Source organism: Mesitornis unicolor, unplaced genomic scaffold, assembly GCF_000695765.1.
Source record: "Mesitornis unicolor isolate BGI_N332 unplaced genomic scaffold, ASM69576v1 scaffold7668, whole genome shotgun sequence".
NCBI classification, from domain to species: domain Eukaryota; kingdom Metazoa; phylum Chordata; class Aves; order Mesitornithiformes; family Mesitornithidae; genus Mesitornis; species Mesitornis unicolor.
In genome coordinates this window covers 6691-29491 of record NW_010203789.1, presented here as the reverse complement: position 1 = coordinate 29491, position 22801 = coordinate 6691, and the positions used below count along the sequence as shown (strand labels likewise).

Sequence of the window (22801 nt, the reverse complement as noted above, 5' to 3'; positions counted from 1 at the left end):
TCCCCAATTTATACTGGAACCTGGGGTTGTAATGATGAAAATGATGGCCTTGGTAAATAAGGAGAGTAATCTGATCTGGAATCTCAATTTTGGGTGTAAAATAGAAAGGTTACATGAGGAAAAAGGTAAAATCCTTGCATCTTGGAGAGTCTGGTGAAAGAACACGAGGATTGTTAAAACTGAGGGATGGAGTTTAAAGAAGGAGCTTATTTTGTGCCTGTGGTGCTTGTTTCAAATTTTAATTAGAGGTTGTCCTCTGGAGGAATAAAACAAATGAAAAATAGTCACTGTATGAAACACAATTACATGAACAATACCTGACTTTTTTTCTGAATATCTTCCAGGTATCAGGGATTAAAGCCTGACACTCTCATGACCAGGCATACTTGTGTGGCCATAACACTGCTTTTTATTGTCATTTTTAAAAGCAATCCATCAGTCAAGCTAAAAGTGCTAGAAAATTGCTAACTCTGTCCCAAAGTTCAGATCTTTGTAGCCTGAACTGCACGTTTTCTCTAATTCCAGTCTTACACATAATTTACACTGACAGCTACAGCTCATAGACTTGTAGAAGGATGTAAGTAGGAGGCACAGCTGGAGACCTGCAGTCTCCAGCACCCCTTGCTCATCCCCCACTCTCCTCCAGCAGAATTATTAGTAGGAGACCAATGCTGCAGCATTCAGTCCAAAATCCATTCCCTGAAGCACTCTGGCAGCAGCCTGCACCTTGTCTCCATCCTTGCACAATGCTCCTCCTTTGAAAGCTGTAATAATAAACATTAAACATTTCATATCATTGTGGTGTTTTACAGGTAAAAATAGCAGAGTTCTCTCGAACTCCTGAAGATTTTTTAAAGAAGTATGATGAGCTGAAGTCTAAAAATACAAGACATCTGGATTCTTTAGTTTATCTGCTGTCAAAACTCACAGAAGACAAAGAGGTTTGTTTCTCCTTTAGAACTGGATACCTTACAAGTATTCAGCGGTAGCTACAATGCAATGATTTTAAGTACAGCATGCTTTCTGATGATAATGCTCAGTGAAATGCATTGAAATCAACAGATAACCAGTTCTAGCATTTACTTAATTATTAAAGAGCAACTGAGAATTACACTCCTTTTAATATAAACCACTAAGACTTGGGAAACTGGGAGAGAAAAGCCTGTGGTCTGATTCAGCACAATCATCTTATGGTCATATGTTTTTGCTTTAGTGTGTGCTGACCAGCGCTCATAAAATCTGTTCTTTTCTGTGCATGTACAGACGCTCCAGTATTTGCAACAAAATGCTAAAGAAAGGGCAGAGCTTGCAGCAAATGCAGCAACCAATGTCAGTGCAAACTTTTCCATTCCCTCGTCCACTTCCAAGATCTCTCTGCAGGAGCTGGAGGAGCTACGCAAGCAGCTGGGCAGCGTCACGGCCAACTCCAGCGCACAGCAGGTACTGTCTCTTCCCAAGCTTTGGGCACAAAATCTTTCCCTTCTGCTCATGTGTATAGTTGTGCTCTTAGCTTTTATCATCTAGTGGAACTATAAATGTTCCTATCTGGGCAAATAGTCTAAATTATCTCTCGAAATGTATTAGTCAGATTATGTTAAATCTTTGTGCTGTTCTTGAGAAAAGTGGCCTTTTTCTACTTAAGTCAGTTAAGGTAAGTCAAGTTTAGGCCGTGGCAGTTCTAACTGGCAGAGGTTCATGTAATTTCATTTTCCCATTTCAAAGAACCGCTTTAAGCTGTGCTGACATTTCCTTTTCTGCCTGTGGCAGTGCTTGCTTAGGAGCTCAGCAGCCATTGTGGTGTGTCCCTGTCCTTGCCAGGAGTTCTGCTCTCTCAGACAATGTGGGTACAGTACCTCACGTAATGACTCCCTCAGTGGACACAGCCATTCCCTCTACTTTGCTATTTGAGCTCCTGAAATAAATGCTGCAGAGTGATCCCAAAGACAAAAAGAAAGAAAAAGATATACGGAGTTGTTCAGACTGAAGAAGAGAAGGCTCCAAGGAGACCTTACTGCAGCCTTTCTATATGTGAAGGGGACTTAAAGACAGAGTAAGACTTTTTACCAGGACCTATGGTGACAAGACAAGGGGCAGCAGCTTTAAACAGAAAGAAGATAGTTTAGAGGGTAGGTTTAGATCGGATGCTCCATCCCTGGCAGTGTTCAGGGTCAGGTGAACGTGGCTTTGAGCAACCTGATCCAGTAAAAGATGTCTCTGCCCATAGCAGTGTAGTTGGACTGAATGAGCTTTAAAGGTCCCTTCCAACCCAAACCATTCGGTGAGTCTATGATCTGATTTCATTTTGGCAGTTGGAGAGAGGAATTAGTTCATGTCTCTGAATTTCCAAGGTGTAACTTTCATATAGCCCATCTCACTGAACTAGCTCAGTTTTGTAGTACTGTCTTCTACCCACGTGTCTTGTTGAGGTCTTACCTGGCTCAGTTAGTTCATATTGTCTCTCATACATTGCAATGCCTCAGAAGCTTTTGGACTTAGATGCTTTCTTAGTCTGCTCTCTCACGTATGCATGGTTCGTGGAGATGTTTTGGTGGTGAAGTGCATGGTTTGTGGAGCTTTTCTTCCAACTCATTCCTCCCTGCTGTTTGGGAAGATGTAATGGTGGCTTCCCTTCTCCTAAGCAGAAGCTTGTTCATACAGCCATGTTGTGTAGGGGCAGTCCTACAGGGAGATCTTCCATTCCAGGTCTTCCTTTAATGACCTGGAGTTCAAGATGATACAGAAAGTGTGCATGATGTTTTGATCTTTTAGCCAATGTCTGTGTCCAGATTGTGACAGACAAGTAAACTACTGTAAACTGCTTCAGTATAGGAGTGTTTTCTCACTGTATGGGTTTAAGATTTATGCAGGAGTTCAAGTTGTTTACCTGTGTGAAGGACTAAGTCCTACACTGACATATGCAATTTTATGTGAAGTTTAGTCATCCATTGAATCGCTGGTGGCTTACTTGACATCTCATCCTTCTCCATACCCTCCTATGAGTGTCCTGTTCCTGTTAAGGGAGCAGAGGAAATTGAGGTCCTTCTAGCAGATTACCCATCTACAGCATAAGTAGGAATGTGATGGTGTTTTGGAGTGCTCTCTGACCTAAGGACATTGTACCAGCATTGAGGCCACAGCACACATGCCCGGAAGCGGTGCTGCTTGAAGGGGTGGTCCCACAGCTGATGCTTGTTTGAAGGACTTCACTGGACAGCTCTGAAAATGTGAAAAATGGCTGGGACCAGCGTGCATCAGCTACCTCTCACATGTAAGAGCACCATTCTTTAAGATGCAAAGCTCACATGTACATTTGCTTCCTTCCCAAGTTCCTCTCTCCTCTGAGGCCTCCTATGAGAGGAAAGTAAAATGACACATCCCACTTCACATACACGTCTGTGGAGCTTAAGAAATGGCATTCATAGGCATTTCCTCTGGGTTTGTGCACTTTGGGCTTCAAATATTCACATAGGTTGTACATCTCGCAGGCCTCTCCAGCTGATAATTAATCTTGCACTCCATTAATTTTGGTGTCAGAGGCGCAGAGCCAGGGATGGAAAGTTTACAGGTCTTGAAGAGGCTCACTTTCTTTGCTGTCTCCTATTCAGAATAAAACCTCCATAATTTTCCAGCTGTCTATGAGTGGCTTAGCTGGACTGCATTTGGTACACAGCTACTCAGTGGGTGCTGCGCAGAAACCAAGTTCAGAGGTGTTCGTTAGCCTCTCTGCAAGTGCCCCTTGAATAAGACATTGCTGCTTGCTGCTTCTGGGAGGAGTTTGCTGCCTTTCACGTGGTGCACTTTGCAAACTAGTAAGCTGCCTGCTCTCCTATGTGTGCCTTAGCACCCAGGGTGGTGGGGAGGGGTGCAGGAAGGCGTTATTTGGTGTTAATTGTCTCCAATAAAAAGAAGGTCAACTGTATAAAAAATCACCTCTGCAGACCAATAGACTAGATAGTATTGGGAGATGAAATCCTACGTCTTGCTACTGAAATATCAGCTATTCTACTTTCTGTTCTCAAGTTTCCAGTTCACAGTCAGTTTCTGTTGGAAATACAAAATTTCTTGGACTACTGAAGATGTCTTTTTCTCCTTTCTCTCTCTCTTTTTCCAACAGCCTCTTGAGCTCACACGAAAAATGCTCCGAGATAAGCAGAACAAGAAGAATTCTGGTCAGCCCATTCCAGTATTTCCATCCTGGGTGTATGAAAGACCTGCACTGATTGGTGATTTCTTAATTGGCACCAGTTTAAGCACTGACACAACAGTACCTATAGGTATGTGATATGCAGGGAAAATGGCATTAACTTCTTAGCTTTTGTACTTGTTCAGAAGTGCAGTTCAGATTTCCTGACACTCAAGATGGAAGCAAAACTTGGCTCCTTGCGTGCTGCAGATGAAGAACAGGGTTTTAAAAAGAAAACAGCCCAAAGTTATTTTGTTCACGGTGTTTTCTCTGTGCTGAATTCCAGCCCTGCTGTTGATCCACAGCATCTAATCTGTTTTGAGTTTCTCAGACTTTGGAGTCGACCTTAACTCAGTTTTATTTCTCTGTATCTTGATTCAGCTTTGTGTGATCTTCCCTTGCTCTCTTTGTATGGTAGTGTGTCTTCCTTTCAAGCTTCAGGTACTAGATAGAAATTATATTAATGGATCAGGCAGTGCTATGGCATGTTTTGATTGTGTTCTTTTTTTGTCTTCTCTTTGAAAACAGGTACTTTGCCATTAGCCTCTCAAGAATCCATGATTGTGGAGGACTTGCTGTATGTTCTGATTGGTGTGGATGGACGATACATCACAGCACAGCCTCTCGTAGGCAGGCAGAACCGAGCATTTTCGGTTGATGCAAACTTGGACTTGTCCATCAAAGAGCTGGTGACCAGGATTCTTCCCGTAGCAGCAAGTTACTCTGCTGTCACCAGGTACCAAGCTGACTTTTGTCAAAGGAGGTTGTTCTCCTTTGAGCGTCAGGTTGTAGAATAGAAAATCCATAATTGTGCAGATGTTAACTTCCAAGCTTAATTTATATAAAATAAGAATGACAGTTTCTTTGAATTGGTTTTAGCTATGGTTCTTTTTGCCAGGTTTCTCCTCTGTGCTGCTAATTTACTTTTTCACTCACCTGCCCTTTGCTTTGTCCAAACTTGGTCTTGGTACATTCATATGAAGTACAAATAGGATATGTCTGCTCGTCTCTTCCCACTCTGCTCTGAATTTCTCCATGTTTTCTGCTTTTGCTCTCCTCTGGGCATCCAGGACTGAGACAACGGTTGTGTGTTTCTGAGCTGGAGAACTTACTGCTGCTTAGCTTCTGGTAGCTGCCTTAAGTAATTGTTAAAAGGTCTTAGTATAAGGTACATCTCACTAACAGCACATGTTTGTTATGTAGATGTCTGCATTTGATTCAAAGTCCCTAAAAGATCAGCAAAGAGGAAGAAGCATTTTTAGGATGTGATTCATCCAATCTCTTTTACAACTTAATCTGGTCAGAGTAATGAATCCCTGCTGTGGCGTGTGCTGTCAGAAGCTAGCAACAGTGCTTTCCCTGTGTGTCTGGGTGCGCACTGCTTCATTTTGAGGTCTTTTCCCAAAGATAAAATTCCTGAAAATGATAGAAGGTGCCTTGCCTGAGAGAGTTTCCATTTTGCTTTTTACAGGTTTATAGAGGAGAAGTCTTCCTTCGAGTATGGACAGGTAAATCATGCTCTGGCTGCTGCTATGCGGACTCTAATCAAGGAATACATGATACTAATTACCCAGCTGGAACATCTTCAGAGGCAGGGACTTCTGTCACTGCAGAAACTCTGGTTTTATATCCAGCCCACAATGAGGACCCTGGAGATTCTTGCTTCACTTGGTAAGTTTCAAAAATACACTTATGAGAGTGGCTTCTAAATCGTGCAGAGTAGCAATACAGGCAGGTTATGTGTCATCTTAATTTTACATTATATTAAAGAAGAAAGCCAAGGTCAATTGTGCTTGTCAGAGCACTGCTCTTTTGGAGAGCAGTGGGCTGTAGGGCTGAATCTGCCCTTCAGAGCTGTCATGAGGCAAATCCATGCATTTTACCTTCAAAATCCATGCCCTTCGTATCAGTTCTTTCCACCACTGCTGTCTCTACTCAGCTTCTTTCCAAATGGCTCTCCAGTTTTGTGTGGATTTGTAACTACAAACTGATTCAACCAGAAGGAAACCCTGGAAGTTTCTACTTCAGCCCCTTGCTCACAGCTACAGCAAGTTGCTCAGGACTATGTCCAGGCAAGTCTGGACAATCCCCAGCGATGGAGAGCTCCCACCATTCTGGGCTCTTTCCCATGACTTCACCACCCTTTTTGTTGACATTTCTTTTTGTATCTCCAATTAGAATTGCCCTTCTTGTAACTTTTGCCCTTTTGTCACTGCTCCTCCAAGAGGAGTCTCATACCGTCTCCTCTAGAACTATCCATTGGACAGTGAAGGAATGATGTTCAACACCTCCCAGCTTCATCTCCTCTTCTCTCAGCTAACAAGCCCAGCTCCCTGAGGCTCTCCTTGTTCACCTTGGGCACAAGCCCCTCACCATCTTACTAACCTCTGCTGGGCTCTTCATTTTGCCATTCATATTGGAGACCTCAAACGGAACTCAGTGTTCCAGGTGTGGCCTCACTGGTGCTGGGCAGAGAGGAATAATCGCTGGCAACACAGCTCTGGGTGCAGTTGACATTCGTCGCTGCAAGGACAGACTGCTGACCCACAATCTGGTTGTTCTCTGCAGTGCTCCTCAGCCAGCTGGTCCCAGCCTGTGCCGTTGCATGAGGTTGTCATATGCAGCTACCTCAATAATTTTGGCTCAACTCTTTGGCATGAGAATACTTGTACATTTTTCTCTACTCAGCCCAGTGAATTGATCTGAACACAAATGTCTGTCCTATTTAAAATCTGAAATTGGATGATCCCTCTTGGTTTCCTGAAATTTTCAGGTTTTTGGAATACAGCAGTTAGCCAGGTACATTAAGGTTTACTTTGATCCAAAACTCATGGCAGTGCTGTACTCCTGTGTCCCTACATCCCTTTTGCAATGGTAAAGTACAAATTTCACTATCCACTTACCTAAATCCTGGTGGTTGAGCTGTCTGCACGGTTACCTCATGATACAGTTGAGAACAGAAGTGCTTTTGAGACCAGAGGTTTCCCAAGCAAGTCACTGAAGCGTGTGTTTCTTCCATTGCCAGAAAAGTGGATCTTTATACATGGTTCCCTCAGTGTAGGAGGCTTTTGGACTCTTAAGCCACCATGTACCTTGTGTCTACCTGACTTCAGTTCCACTTCCCTGGAGAGCTGAGTTTGGTTGTTGATTTTTTAGATTGTGGATCATCTGGGTTTTTGTTTCAGGACATTTCAGGATGTAAGCTTTTGGTTGTGTGGTGGAATAGCCTTGGATCTTCATCAGGAGGGGATCTGCAGGTGACATGGAGATCTGTGACTTAGGGTGGTCAACTATAATCAACTACTAAATTCATTACATTTAACAGCATAGCTTTTGCAATTAATCTGTATCAGCTTTGTGTCTTATATCTGTATTTTTTAAATTTTAGCTACTTCTGTGGATAAAGGTGAGTGTATGGGAGGATCAACCCTGAGCTTACTCCATGACAAGACTTTCAATTACACGGGGGACAGCCAGGCCCAGGAGCTGTGCCTGTATTTAACCAAGGCAGCCAGCGTGCCATATTTTGAAATTCTGGAAAAGTGGATCTATCGAGGCATCATTAATGATCCATACAGGTAAAGAACAATTAAGGAATGAAAATGAAATATTAAAATTAAGAAATACTCTTCAGGTCTTTGGCTTCTACTTTTTTGAACAATTAAGGAATGAAAATGAAATATTAAAGTTAAGAAATACTCTTCGGGTCTTTGGTTTCTACTTTATCAGTGCACTCATCCTTCTGTTCTGTAGAGTCTGCATAGCCTAGGGGCCTGGACCTGAGAGCAGTAGGTAGACAAGGCAGCATTGCAAGGAAGGGGAGCTGCTGGAGTGTTTTAACTACATTTCTTATTTGATTCAGTGGTTATACAGTCCGAGACTTGCTTTATTTTTTTCAAATGCAAGGAAATTCTATGCAAAAGTCACCAGCACAACCATTCAAATATGCAGTCCACTCCAATTATACCTTACCATGCCTGTCCCCCTCTAAGTGTTCTCCTCTCCCATCCTCTTCCTCTTTATGACAGGGATGAGCCCTCTTCTCTTGGGACATGAGTGTGATAACTCAATAAATCTGTGTTAAGTGTAATCCACTAATATGCTCATCAGATATGAGCTAACCTATCATAAGCTAAACTCTAAAATTTCTTGGCTTTTGTAGAATAATTTGAAGCATTTGGCTGTGTTTAATAGTTTTTGCAGTGTTTCCGCTTCCCACATTTTCAGAATCCTAAGGGGGGCAAAACTCAAGTTAAAATAGCTTAAATAAATGCCTTCCTGATGGTGAGAAGGCAGACAAAGGCCAGCTTCCTCACCTCTGCACTGACAACCAAATAATGTTTAGACTTGGTTTGTGAGCCCTAGAAAATTATGTTTCTGTCACAATTGACTGCAGATTAGCAGAAACACTGCGTAATGCTGCTCCTTTTACTACAAACACAGAGTAATTTCAGTTTTTGATTGGAATGTATTTTCATGATACTTTATTTTTGATAGATCGTATTACCAGTTTACAGGTCAAAAAAAGTAATCTTCATTGTACCACTTCCTGCTTCTAAACATCTGCTTTAACTGTTCAGTGAGTTCATGGTGGAGGAGCATGAGCTGCAGAAGGAGAAGATCCAGGAGGACTATAATGACAAGTATTGGGATCAAAGATACACTGTTGTTCAGCAACAGATTCCCTCGTTCTTGCAGAAAATGGCTGACAAAATACTAAGCACAGGTAGGTAAAGATATGCTTCTGATGTCAGAGGAATCTTGAGACAAGCATTGTCATTCTTTGTGTAAAGATAAAGTAAACATCATCATGCTTTGCCAGTTTGTGGAGTTGTCCCGCTGAACTCAGAGGAATAGAAGAATCAGATTTTAAAAGAACCCGAAATCCTAGAAATAAAACAACACGTGGAAAGGAGTCCAGTGGCAAGGGGAGCTCTCTGTCTTACTGCTCTCTTTCATGGGTACAGTTTTCTAGCAGCCAGCTAGATGGAGCTAGACAGCTGAGGTTTGAACATGCCTAGTTTTGATTTGGGTGTTTAAATGAATTACACAACCTAATGGCTGCCATTGTTCTCTTCCATAAGCACAAAACCCTCCAAAACCTCCAACAAAGCCATTTCTAAATCTCTCCTTAAATGTGATACTAGGTGCCTAATTTAAAATCCTGTCTTATCTTTTGAAAGGTGTCTAAATCCTTTCCAGCTTTCAGTAGAATTTAGGGTAAAGATTTCACAGCCTATCTTCCCCTTGAAGGTAGTGGTCTGAAAGTTTCCCTGGCGGATGTTCACTAGGTATGAGTATGGGTCATTCTTTTTTTTTTTGCTTCTAGGGAAATACTTAAATGTTGTGCGAGAATGTGGACGTGATGTTACCTGCCCTGTGGCTAAAGAGGTCATCTACACTTTAAAAGAGCGAGCATATGTGGAACAAATAGAAAAAGCATATAACTATGCTAGCAAAGTTCTTCTGGATTTCCTTATGGAGGAGAAAGAGCTGGTGGCTCACCTGAGGTTTGATTTATTTTACTAAATGCACATTAAATAGATTAACTCTGATAGTCACCATAATTTTTTGAAGTTAGCCCTCTTTTCTTGGGATATATTAGTGTATTCTCTCTATTTCCATTGGAAGGGTTAACCTGAAAAAAATAAAATGTGTGGTTTTTCCTAAAGAAAAAAAAAAGAAAAGCGTAAAAACCATAGAAATGTTGGGTGTGAAAGATGTCTGGGGGTGTCTAGTCCAACTTCTTTGGAAGGCTGTTGCCAAAACTAGGTTAGGGCAGTCATGGCTTTGTTTAGCCCAGTCCCAAAACCTGCCCTCTGGTATGGACATCCCCCACCTCTCTCATTACTTGCCCCACAGCTGCATGTCTTTCTCACCCAGGAAAGGAGTTTCCTAATATCATCTGGTATGATCAAGAAGAGTTTAATGTTAATAAGAAATAGTTTGATATTAAGCGTGTCACCAAATATATGCCATGGTTACTGTTCATGCAAACATAGGTAGTTGGAATAGAGTAAGTGTGTTAGCCCTAAGTTCCAGTACAGGGTTTTTTTTAACATTGTCCTTTTTTAAAAGTTCACTCTAACAATCTCTGTTTTGATTCTTCTAACATACTCAGTCAATAGGAAATGCAAGTGCATTCTGGCATGCAAACTTCAGTTTTCTTGCGTGAATCAAGCTTTTTGTCTATTACTATCTTCAGAAAACAGTAAAAACAGGAATCTTAACTGTCCAGAAGACCAAGACAGTAACAAAGAGGTAGGAAATTGCAGTTGATAGCTGGTTGTAAGACAGTTTGTAATTGAGCTGAGACTTGGTACCTTCAAACCAGTGACACAGTGGAAGAAAGTGGTCTGAGCTTCATGGGACAAACCTGTGAAGTGGCTTGCATAAGAAGATGCTGATTGGAGATGTAAGCTGGAGCAGTAATGGCAACTGAAGTGAATGTGCCTCAGGCCAGGTGGGATTGTTTTGAGACTGCTTTTTGCTAGGTTTGAAAAAGTTGTAGCCACAACAAAGGTGTCTGCTCCACACCTGTGAACACTATGACTCTGTTGATGGGGTCGCAATCACAACAATAAAACTTATCTACACAGTTGCAGATAAGCAGGCACTTCTTTATTGCAGCGCTGGGGAGACAACAGAGGGAAGCTCCTCTAATTGTGCTCCAGCGCCCATACATTTTCACAGCCTATTTATACATTTTTAACAAAGCAAAATCATAAGCATGCATAAGATAGTCACCTTTTACTCTGCCCTTCACCTTGATTGGTTCCCCACTATCACGCCCACATAAGACATTGAATTAACCCTATATGATTTTGACATAGAAAAAAAGAAAAGTTATGGCCTATTCTTACGGTGGTCTGACCACAGCTATTATCCCTCATGCTATTGTCTAATTCTTCTCTTGAGCGTGGTACGTGCCTTCTCTAAATACTTATACAAATATATCTTGCAGTCTTTTTCTTAACTTTAAAGTTGAAACAAATACCTCTTCTAACTACTTTATCATCAACCTTCTTTAACTACCTTGATCGGTCAAAGTGTTCTTTTATTGCTAAAGCTGAAACAAATACCTACTTTAATGAGCCAGAATTTTCTCGTGACTACAACAGCTCCAGCTGAGAGAGGTTGTGGGAAGACCTGAAGATCTATGGTTCACACCTTTGAAACTGATATTTGCCTTCCTGCCCTGTGAAAACCACCAGAGAACACACCTTGTTTCATGATAGGTTGTTTGAAATCTGTCAGCTGTTAAGCAGTTTCTTCCTAGCTTGATGACTGTCATCTTTCCAAGCCTTCTTTGCTTAATAGGACTGTTCAAAAGACACTGTTTTCCAAAGCTCTGTCCTCTGTTGGGCTCGTCTATCACAATGTAGTTTCAGATTAAAGTGTTGCTCAGCCTCTCCAGCTGCAGTTGATCTCTATGACCTCCTCATCTTCTAAACAGGCTCTTTGCTAGATCATTCTGCAGCAGCCCTGTGTAAGGGTGATCTGCTGGGGTGCAAGCACAGGGGCAGCTGATTGAGAAGGAAGCTACTGAGCTTCCAATGGATGTGTGTGCTTTGAGGGCTGAAGTGGGATGGTTGTGATCAAATCCTAGCAACCTGTTGACAGATAAGCACTTCTCATTTAAGTGGGAGTACTGACTCTCTCCACCATGCCAGGAATGTTGGTTGGAAGGGACCAACAACCCCAGCAGGTCTCTAGTTATTTAAGTGGGAGTACTGACTCTCTCCACCATCCCAGGAGTGTTGGTTGGAAGGGACCAAAACTCCTGCTTGAGGTGGCATTGTTGCCAACACTAGGTCAGGGAGTTTTTGTGGTCCAGGAAAGTAATGATAGCCCAGGAACCAGAGGTGCTGAGCATCATCCCAAATTGAGAGTGATCAGGAGTCTGCAACCACATTGTGTTAAGGCTGTGCTTGTATTTGTGCTCTGAAAACTGCAGTTATCAGGTGTGATATTTGACCAAGCTCTAACTTAATCCTAAAACTCTCCTATTTTTGAGCTCCTGGCCCACTGAAGTCAACTTTCCCTTATAGCAGAAGTCAATGCAGGTATCTGGAGTACGTAAAAATTCAGCACAGATACTTATTCATTCAAAGGAGTCCAAGATTCTGTTCTGAATTGGCAACTGCCTCTTGGATGGCTCTTCATGCTGTGGAGGCTGGGGTGTTGTTCAGGATAGCAGTATGAGACTTTGCCCAGCATTGTAGTGCGAACTTTTTTTATTCTTAAGGTGCATTTTTCAATGGAAAAAAGAACAGCAGCAGCCCTGATCTGACTGCACAAAAACATCCTGACTGAGGTGGTAGGGAGGAGAGGACATGCATAAAAGATTTGTCTCCAAGTTGGTTACTTATGGCTGTGTGTTCTCTACGAAGAGGAACATTTTGTGATCAAACCCAGCAGGCTGGCTGAATTAATTGCTTTTGTTCCTGTAGGTTTAAAGTGGTTTAAACTTGGGCTTTAAAAAATATAATCAATTGTCCCTCCATTTTCTTGAGCAGATCTATAAAACACTATTTCCTGATGGATCAAGGGGACTTTTTTGTTCACTTCATGGATCTTACAGAAGAGGAACTTAAGAAGCCTGTAGACGACATCGTGACTACGAGGCTAGAGGCTCTGCTTGAATTGGCCCTGCGAATGAGCACAGCCAACACAGATCCTTTCAAGGATGATTTAAAGGTAAGAATGTAAGTAAGTAGAAGATAATTGAACTTGAGCAGAAGGCCTGCCATGATTTGGGAAGATCCGTGTGCCTGTAAGAACCTGTTGAATGTACAGTGAAGGAAAAGAGAGTTGGTGGCAGTCCTTCTGTGGACCTTCTCTGGGTTAAGTCCTCTTTCATCCAGATTAGCAACCGAAAGCACCCACCCTGGGCAAGGGACTGCGGTTTTTTGCTGGCATCTGAACATGGAAAAGTTGCTTTTGGGTGGTCTCAGAATGGGGTGGAAGCAGTAGCGTGTGTCTCGTGCTTATTCTTAGCTTGAGTGTTCACTCTGGAGTACAAGAAAATCCCTGATTAGAAGTCCTGCCTATGAGTGATTGCATATTTTCCAGATGTGAAGCCACACAGAGGCTGTGCCTGGGGAATGTGAGATCTGAGTAGACCTTACAGAGGCCAAGGGCAAGGGAGACGGATCACTGGAGTTCTGGTAGACTGAGAGAATTGGGGCTATTCAGCCTGGGGAAGAGAAGGCTCTGGGGAGACCTTACAGCAGCCTTCCTGTACCTGAAAGGGGCCTACAGGAAAGCTGAAGAGGGACTTTTACAAGGGCAGGTAGCAATAGGCTGAGAGGTGTAATGGCTTTAAACTGGAAGACAGCAGATTTAGACTAGATATTAGGAAGAAATTCTTTACTGTGAGGGTGGTGAGACACTGGCACAGATTGCCCAGGGAAGTTGTGGATGCCCCCTCCCTGGAAGTGTTCAAGGCCAGGTTGGTTTGGTGAGAGATGTCCCTGCCCATGGCAGGGGGGTTGGGCTGGATGAGCTTTAAGATCCCTTCCAGCCTAAGCCATTCTGTGATTCTATGATTCTGTAAGTATGCTGCTTGGCACAGCGGGATCTGGGGGTACTGGTCTACAGTTGACTGAACGTGAGCCAGCAGTGTGCCCAGGTGGCCAAGGAGGCCAATGGCATCCTGGCCTGTATCAGAAATAGTGTAACCAGCAGGAGCAGGGAAGTGATCCTTCCCCTGTACTGGGCACTGGTGAGGCTGCACCTCAAATATTGTGTTCAGTTTTGGGCCCCTCACTACAAAAAGGACATTGAGGCTCTGGAGGGTGTCCAGAGAAGGGCAACAAAGCTGGTGAGGGGTCTGGAGCACAAGAATTATGAGGAGCAGCTGAGGGAGCTGGGGTTCTTCAGTTTGGAAAAGAGGAGATTGAGGGGAGACCACCTTCTTCAGCTCACTGAAAAAAGGTTGTAATGAGATGGGGTTGGCCTCTTCTCCCAAGTAACAAGTGAGAGGATGAGAGGAAATGGTATCAAGTTGTGCCAGGGGAGGTTTAGATTGGATATCAGGAAAAAATTCCTCACCGAAAGGGTTATCAGGCACTGGAACAGGCTGCCCAAGGAAATGGTGGAGTCACCATCCCTGGAGGTATTTAAAAGATGGGTAGATGAAGTGCTTAGAGACATGGTTTATTGGTGGACAGGTTATAGTTGGACTCAATGATCTTAGACGTCTTTTCCAACCAAATGATTCTATGTTTTACGCTGATTGTTAAGCACCACAGTGACACCGCTGTGGTGTCTGCTGCTGCACTGTCCAGATCATACCATTCACTATTGTTTCCTAGGTTGATCTGATGACTTGAGGGCAACTCTGATAATTTGCACTTTTCCCACACATCTGTTGCTACACAGTAGTTGTGAGTATCCTGTGGCTTCATTTTTTTCCTGCTCTTCCTTTACAGATTGACCTGATGCCCCATGACCTCATTACACAGCTCTTGAGAGTCTTGGCCATAGAAACAAAACAGGAGAAGGCCATTATCAGTGCAGATCCCACAGAGCTCTCTCTCAGCGGTCTGGAAGCGTTTTCCTTTGACTACATTGTTAAGTGGCCTCTGTCACTTATTATAAACAGGTAAAGTATCAATCCACTGAAGGAAAAAAGGGCAGAAGCTTTTCCATGGAGTTGAAGCACAGCAAAATCCTGGACAGCCTGTATCTTTAAAGTGATGGTATAAGTTCAGATGGTTTGGATTGGTTTAGTTTAGAGGTTTAAATTAGATAATAGAAATAAATTTCTTCACTGAAAGGGTTATCAGGCGTTGGAATGGACTGGCAAGGAAGTGGTGGAGTCACCATCCCCGGAGGTGTTTAAAAGACAGGTAGATGAGGTGCTTAGAGAAATGGTTTACTGGTGGACAGGTTATGGTTGGGCTTTGGTCTTAAAGGTCTTTTCCAACCAAATGATTGTATGATTCCCTAAGTTGCTGACTGGTAGGGAATGCTTTGGGATTGTTGAGCCCTGCTTGCTCTACTTGTAGGCTGTGGAATGTGGATTGTCTCTTCAGTAGAGCTCTACTAGACTGTGTCTAAAGCATGCTTGGAAAGTCAAGCTTTCATTTTAAATGGTGGGAAGACATAGATCAAAGGATGCTTTCTCAGCCTGGTCCCTGGTTTTACTTGCGACTGGTCACCCAGTTTTCCTTTGTCCATGGATTTCTGAAGTATCTCAACTGAGAATATGAATTCTCACAGAAGAGTTTCCATGCAAGAATCAAGCTTTTCTCAAAATATGGAGAGCAGAAAAAAATGCACTTTCTGGTATCCCTGGCTGCAGTCTAGAAGGATACAGGCTGTAGCTAGAATTGCTTTAGCACGCTGTTTTGCATTTAGTTGAGTTGTGAGGGACTGAATGCTTCCTTTTTCTGCAGGTATGTGCCCCCTGTTTCTGTCTGGAGACACTGGCAGACCTGCTGCTGTGAGCCAGTAAAATGGGACAAGCAGTGTTACATGAACAGGGTGACAAATGTTGAATTGTTAAATGGCAACAATTAGTTTGTCCCTTAATTTCCCCTTTAAAAAAAATCAGTTGACCCAGTGGGACTTTTCTGATGATGCGATGCTTTTGAAATTATGTCTCTTTCAAACTGAGTATGTTAGCTCTGATGGAAGCTATGGAAGTGAAAATACTATTTGGTAAGGTTTCACGAACTGTATCGACTGGAGCTCTGTAGACACCTACACTGAAGTGTCTGAATGCAGACCTGAATCCAGTCCCTGAAGCTATAAATAAGCATCCCCATCTGCTTCTGACAGTGCATCACTGGCGGAGTAATGCTGCCTGTAGCTTGGTTACAGCTTGTTCTTCATCTTTTTGGAGAATCCTAGTGAATTGGTTTGATGATCATAGCAGTCTTTGTGCGGTGGGTACATGACCACAGGCTTCCAGTCCTCCATCCCAGCATCTCTGTGAGGTGACCTTTCTGCAGGTGGCTCGAGGGAGCTGAAGGAGGAGGCTGGCGATGTACCCGCAGGCCGGAAATACGGAGGAAGGGCTCCTTGGAGAGAAATTCTTTGGGCTGGTTACAAATGTGATTTTTTTTTAAATTTGGTTCAAATTGTTTCAGTACGGATCTGTGTGCATCTGAAGGCGTAAGGAACATATTGTGTAAAGTCTCTTTGCCTTTGAGCAGCCTCAGCCTTCACAGCTTAGTCTGTCAATCAGAACAGGGCTTAATCTGCATGGCTTTCTCCTTTCTTTCCAGGAAAGCACTGACAAGATACCAGATGCTTTTCAGACACATGTTCTATTGCAAACATGTGGAAAGACAGTTGTGCAACGTTTGGATCAGCAATAAGACAGCCAAGCAATTCTCCCTGCATTCAGCTAAGTGGTATGGCCTTTTTGTCTGCTGGCTCAGATGTGAATTTTTTGCTTTCCTTCTTGCTATTTATACCATGACATGGATCAGATCATTTTGATGTGAAAAAGATCCTTACAAGTGTCTTACAGGCTGAGAGAGTTCAAGATAAAACTGTTCAGGCTTCAGTAGAAAGTGTCTGCTCAGTAATCTTTGTGCTGCTCAGCTCAGTCCTCTTTGTTGGCATGAAGTTTTGAAAAGGAAAATGTGGTCTTTAGGGTTAGCTTGTTATACACTGAACAGCTACAGCAGAGGACATCTGTGCATATACACTCTTGGTCACTACTTTAGCATCAGCAAGGTTAGTAAGGACCCCCGTTTAAAAGCAACATCCTTCTCTTCTGGTCAGACCATTAGTGAGGACTCGTGACCTTCACACAGCTTAGCTAATGTTTAGGGTTTTGCTGTGATACAACTCGGATGAGGTAAAATTGGTGAGCGTTTTCCCAAGAAATGATGCTATCCTATTCCATCTGTGAGGGTAGGTGTTCATCTTCAGATCTGCACTACAGGTGCTGGAGGTGCCTGTTTGGAGAGCAAGGCAGACCCCAGCACTGCGTGGCAGCACCTTCCTTCTTCCCAGTGGCTCTTTCTTGTCCCAAGGTAACCTCGGCTGCCTTGGCACTGACCTCAGCCAACCGTAGCTCTGGTTCTCCTGGGATCGGGGAGTTGTTGGTGGAAGAGACCTGTGAGGGGCCCCAGTCCAACCTCCGGCTCACAGGGTGACTGTGCTCAGCAGGGGACAGGGCAACTGTGGTTGAAAACCCCTGGAGGGGGAATCTCCCACCTCTCTGGTGACCTGTCCCAGTTTGCTGAAGTAAGTTCTTGCAGAGCCTGAAAATAGATTAACAGTGAAAGAACTTCAATATCATCCCGCCATTTGATTTTTAAGGTGAAATTACATTAAATACCTCAGGTAGCAGATGATTTGATTAAATATTTGGATCCCATGAACATACTAATGCAAGAAATAAAGTGTTCATTTAACAAGTAAGACCGGAAAGAAATGTGAACCAATTCTCTTGTTAAATTTTGCCCTGCTGACGAATGCATGTCCCACTTTATAGTTACACTAGTAAAATTGCTTTGATATTTAATATTAAAATTTTAGTTGAATATAAGCAAATATTCAAAGTAATTGTCCAGTCTACAACAGGTTCAAAACTCTGGCTCTAGTAATCGAGGGAAAGCCGTTTGAATATGTGGAAATTAATCGGAGATGGTTTGCATTAACTTTATAATCCCTCTCACACTGCAGCAGTGAATTTACTAGGACAGAAATATTTAGCTCTACTTGACTGTGCAAGCCTGGTGATAGTTCTCCATGGCATTTGCTAGCTCTAAGCTGTGTGGGTGTCATTTCTCCCCTAGGTTTGCTGGTGCTTTCACACTGCGGCAGCGGATGCTGAATTTTGTACAAAATATCCAGTATTACATGATGTTTGAAGTGATGGAGCCAACATGGCACATTCTTGAGAAGAACCTTAAATTGGTGAGTGTGTCTGCTTGAGAGAAGGTGGAACAGAAGTCTTAATTTAACAAATTTAATATGTGGAAAAAATGCCTAATTTCAGTTACTGCAGGTGCCTGTTAAATGTTTTGTTGGAGGCACTTAATTGGGAACTGTTGTTCTTATCACACTGCAAAGAGTGCTGCTGTTCTGCATCACCTTTCTGCTTTGTTGGTCATATGTCCTCTGCTGCATCCTCCTGTCTGTGCCCAGCTCATGCTGCACCCTGTTAGGTAAAGGTGGTGTTCTGCTGACCATCTCCATACACAGAAGAAAGGAAACTATGAAAAAGGAAGAAGGATGTAGCTTCCAAAAATCATAAACCAGTCCAGACATCTTCTGTTGATTCCTTGGCTGTCTTACAGTGCTCTTCAAAGCCAAGTCTGTGCCTTCTCTTCCATTACGTTACCCAGGACTGGCATGTTAGGACTATCTGTTGTAGAACAGGACCTTCCTTATTCAGGTGGCTGTTCCATGGGTATATTCCCACTGCAGGTGGGCAAAGATGGAGAACTTTTCCATTCTGGTGGTATCTGGGAGAAGCTAAGCTCACTTCCCACTGTTGTTTTAGGCCTGACACAGGGGTATCTGGGCAAAGCATGCCTGGCATCATTTTGGTTCCTTTCATGGAGATAAAGTGTTCTGAGCTGTGGGATTTTCCAGGTGTGTTACGGGATGTTTCTGGTTCACTAATCCAAGTCAATGTCTTCTCCAGAAGTTAACTCCTTGCCCTAGCAAAAACTGCAAGAATCATTTTTTGTCTCCTGATGGGCATGTGAGTAACACATTCTCAGCTAATGTCCCACCTGTCTGTTTCAAGCCAAGAATGAGAAATCATTGGGAGCTTATTTTTCAGAACGGGCTGTTCAAGAAGCCAGTAAAGGTCTTCTCCTGTCTGGTTTCATTCACATCAGATTTGTTGTTTCCATTCTCAACAACAAAGAGAAAAATCTGTCACCAACAGATGAAGAGCTATTCTCAGTCTGTCTAGAGCAAACCCTTCTCTCTCTCCTTTTTTTTGCCTGACTGTGATAAAGAAAAACTTTCAGGGCATACAGAGTAACTGTGGAAGTTAAGCAAGCAAGCGAAGGATGATGCCTGAGCACTGGTGGATCTAGTGAAAACCACAGCAATGCTGCAAATACACGTTGTCTCCCTAGCCATCAGCCTGGGCCCAGCTCATAGCTTTGTTGTTCCCTAGGAGCATGTGCTGGGAGTCAGAGCACTGGTTGCCTCACTTCTCAGCACCAGTGGACCTGCCTGGTTTCTGCTAGTTTCTGCCATACAAACAAGTCTTTGTGGGAGGAAAAAGAGAGCAGAGATGGCATCTTAGGTTACTTCTGTCCTGCTGCCTAAAGCAAGGGCAGAGACATAGGCTGTCTGCTCCACATTACACAGCAAACGTCTCCACTGGGTCCTGTGTGGTCCTAACAGGACCTAATAATTTTGTGTTCTTCCAGTTTCAGGCGTTTGCAGCAGTGTAGGAAGGGCTGTACTGTAGCTGTTTTCCTAGGATGAAGCTGCAGAGATGCGTTGCCTGGACTGGGGTGTGTCATGAAGGCCTGAGAAGGTGTTCAAGGGTACAATGCGTGGTAATATTGGATGGCTTTTCCAAGCGAGGGAATCTGACCTGCTGCCATCTCCTTCATGCCAGGAGACAACCTGAGAAAGCCCTTAGGAAGCGTTATCCCTGAGCTTTGTATGACGGTTGTCTTGGGGTATGGCACTCGGTGCAGGCAAGGGCTGTGCTAGGCAGTGAACTTGTGTTTAGTTAGAGCAGATGATCAAGGATCCATTCCTTTCTGATGGCTGTAGTCACTTTCCTTGGCCCAAGGCACACTGCATTCCGCATGGTCCTTTTCAGCTTCGTTACCCACTGTGGTGCTGCTGTGTTGGGGCTGGTGTTAGAGTGCACCAGCTACTGTGAGGGAACAGGAGGCAGATGTGCATCACCTTATTATTATTCCCTCTGGTAGTCATCCTGTGATCAGACACTTCTGGGTTGTACATGTTTTTCCTCTTACACCATGAAAAACATGTATCTGATGTACGAAACGCTGCAGCGCTCCGTCTGCAATCTGCACTAAGCCACAGCACCTCCCTTGGCAGCTCTCTGATGAGATTTGTGAATCTGCAGCATCAACTGACCTTGTCTTAGTTTCTGCTGTGTACTGGGGAGTTGTTCTGGGGCCAGCTAACCAACATTTTTTTGATGCCCTGTCTTCCTTTTTCCTGGAGAATTCACAGGAGACATCAGGTTTAGGATTGTCAGCATCTCTGCATATTCTTGGTGAGGACTTCTGAACAAGAAGAGGTTATGTGTCAAGCTCCTGGATGATCTGAGAGAAGCGTACTTGCTTCTTAATTTTGTTTTAAGTTTAGGTTTGCAAGATATTGTATTCAGTTTACTTTACTTGGAGCCACGTGAACAAGTTATCCTGTCTGGGGTTCTTCCACACCGATTTCAAGGAGCTTTTCCTCTCAGTCTCTGTTGATTCCAGATGTCCTAGAAGGGACTGTTAGATGCGGTAAGCACGCAGTCTGTATTGACAGCATCCCCTGTTCAGAAGAGCCAATCTCTTGACTTCAGAGTTTTTGCAAACACTTTCTTCTGAAGATCCCTCTCTGCTTTGGCGCTCAGCCATTGAGTTTCTCTGCTCCTTCAGACACATCACAGTGTCGAAGTGTTTTTATTTCAGTTCCAAAAAGGAATTTGCCAATTTATACTGTGTCTCAGATGAGCCCATTCCCAAGAAACGTCTGTAGACCAAACCTTTTTTTGATAGCCCAAGTGGACGGAATTTTTCCTTTTAAAAGTCCTTTAAAGGAGCTGCTCACCAGGGATGACATATCCCCAGCTACTGAGTAAAATCTTCCTTGATTTAAATAAAAGCATCATTTATTTCCAAACAGAGGATGCAGAACTGGCTCGTTAACCTCCATAGCCTACAGGCTTGGGTAGTTTTTTCCTTTTATGTGCATTTTAGGAGGAAAAAGGATGATTCTCACTGGTCTCATGTAGAGCCTTATGCTGCTTTTTTACTTCTCAGACTTCTCTCTTGTGCATTTCCACTTGAAGTTAAGGTGCTTTCTTCCTGAAAATATAACAGTGTCTTCATCTTCACAACATCATTGTTTTCATCAACACAACTTGCATCTTCATTGCCTTAGAGAGCGGCATTTATCTCTGTTCTGTACTAGTTGTTTATGGAGGTTTTTTGGCATTGATCATGATGAAGCACTGTGGATACCTTAGAAATTTCGGACCTGTGGTTCTTTCCTAAGCTCGACTTGTGTTCTCAGCTTCAGCACATCCCATAATTGTACAGAATAAGAGAGGGTTTTTAATCTGTCATTTAAAACTTGAGACTGAAACAGCCTGTTGAAGCAGCAGGGCTGGACAAAAATCTTACACAGTTCTTGCAACACTGCATGTCCCAGTTCCTTATTGCGCTCCTAAAATGCGTTTCTGAATAATCTGTATGCTTTAAGCCTCATAAACTTACTGACATTTAAGGTTCTTTGATTTATTTGTCTCTTTTCCACTTACTGTAGCTGACTTTACTGAGACTGTGAAGGTGGGAGTGGGCATGACAAGTAGATTTAAAAGCACAGGAAATGCATGTTCATAACGCAGATAACTCCATCATGAGCCTCCTTTCCAATGAAGGATTTGGACTATTAAAAAAGCATAATTTGTTTGGGAAGGTGATGTGACAAATCAAAGGTAAAAAGCCTGTGAATGGCTGTTAAAGGCAGTAATGCAAATACAGTCTCCGTCTCAAGGCTGGAAGGTACACGAGAATTATCTCAGCGTGGCCTAGAGCTTGTCTGAGAGGTCACCATCAGAGGCAGGATGCTGAGTTAGAGCTTTGGTCTGGTGCAGCCTAGCTTTGTTTTTTCATTGTTGTGCTATCCTGTCACAGGCATCTAACATTGACGATGTCCTGAGCCACCACACAAGCTTCCTGGATAACTGCTTGAAGGACTGCATGCTAACCAACCCAGAGCTGCTGAAGATCTTCTCCAAGCTGATGTCTGTCTGCGTCATGTTCACAAACTGCATGCAGGTATTTGCAGCCTCCCTGTATGGGCCATGCCACTGCCAGCTGCTTTGGGTGCCAGCCAGCTGTGACAGTCCCTTTTTTCAGCTCGACCCCTTTTGTCCTTGAGGCCTCTGCTCCTCCTGCCAACAGACTTTGTAGCCTGGCTGCTCCCAAACGGTTTATGTGGCTTTTCGCTCCACAAAATTCTCTATGCTATTCTTTTCCAGTGTTGGGATCAGGTCCATAGGAGCTGAATTACCTCTCTTCAGCCAGTCCTGCAGCAGAATTTGAGTTGTAAGTTGTAGGGCTCTGTAGTTTTTAGCTCTAACTAAGGGTCAGACTCTTGAGAATCAGGTGAGGACTGGTGATTGAACCCATGGAGATCAGTCTAGACAGCATCTCAGGGAGCCCATAGCTTTAAGAAAAGGACACTTTCCTTGGGATTTAAAGAGCTTGGTATATTAACATTGTAAATTTGATCTCAGAGTTAGTTTTCATGGGAGTTAGCTAGCTGCAGTACTGAGTCAGCCTCATGCTTTGCTATAATGGGAAAAATGGGATTTAACCATTTCCTCAACCCTCTGCCCTTCCAAGAGGTTCACCCAGAGCATGAAGCTGGATAATGAGATGGAGCGGCTCACCTTAGAGCATGGCACGATGCTGGGCC

General features: G+C 43.3%; 1 protein-coding gene across 1 annotated transcript in view; it reads left to right on the top strand.

Moving 5' to 3' along the window:
* Positions 1–812: 812 nt before the first annotated feature.
* TUBGCP2 (tubulin, gamma complex associated protein 2) overlaps positions 813–22801 on the top strand; it is a gene marked incomplete at both ends in the record, with an annotated part of 23087 nt that continues 1098 nt past the window's right edge. The window contains 14 exon segments of the mRNA XM_010190845.1: positions 813–941; positions 1264–1440; positions 4115–4274; positions 4712–4919; positions 5655–5854; positions 7572–7761; positions 8764–8909; positions 9513–9693; positions 12703–12883; positions 14620–14792; positions 16423–16551; positions 17950–18070; positions 22015–22158; positions 22729–22801. The exon segment at positions 22729–22801 is cut by the window's right edge and continues 17 nt beyond it. Of these exon segments, the coding sequence (XP_010189147.1) occupies positions 813–941; positions 1264–1440; positions 4115–4274; positions 4712–4919; positions 5655–5854; positions 7572–7761; positions 8764–8909; positions 9513–9693; positions 12703–12883; positions 14620–14792; positions 16423–16551; positions 17950–18070; positions 22015–22158; positions 22729–22801 (2212 nt within the window).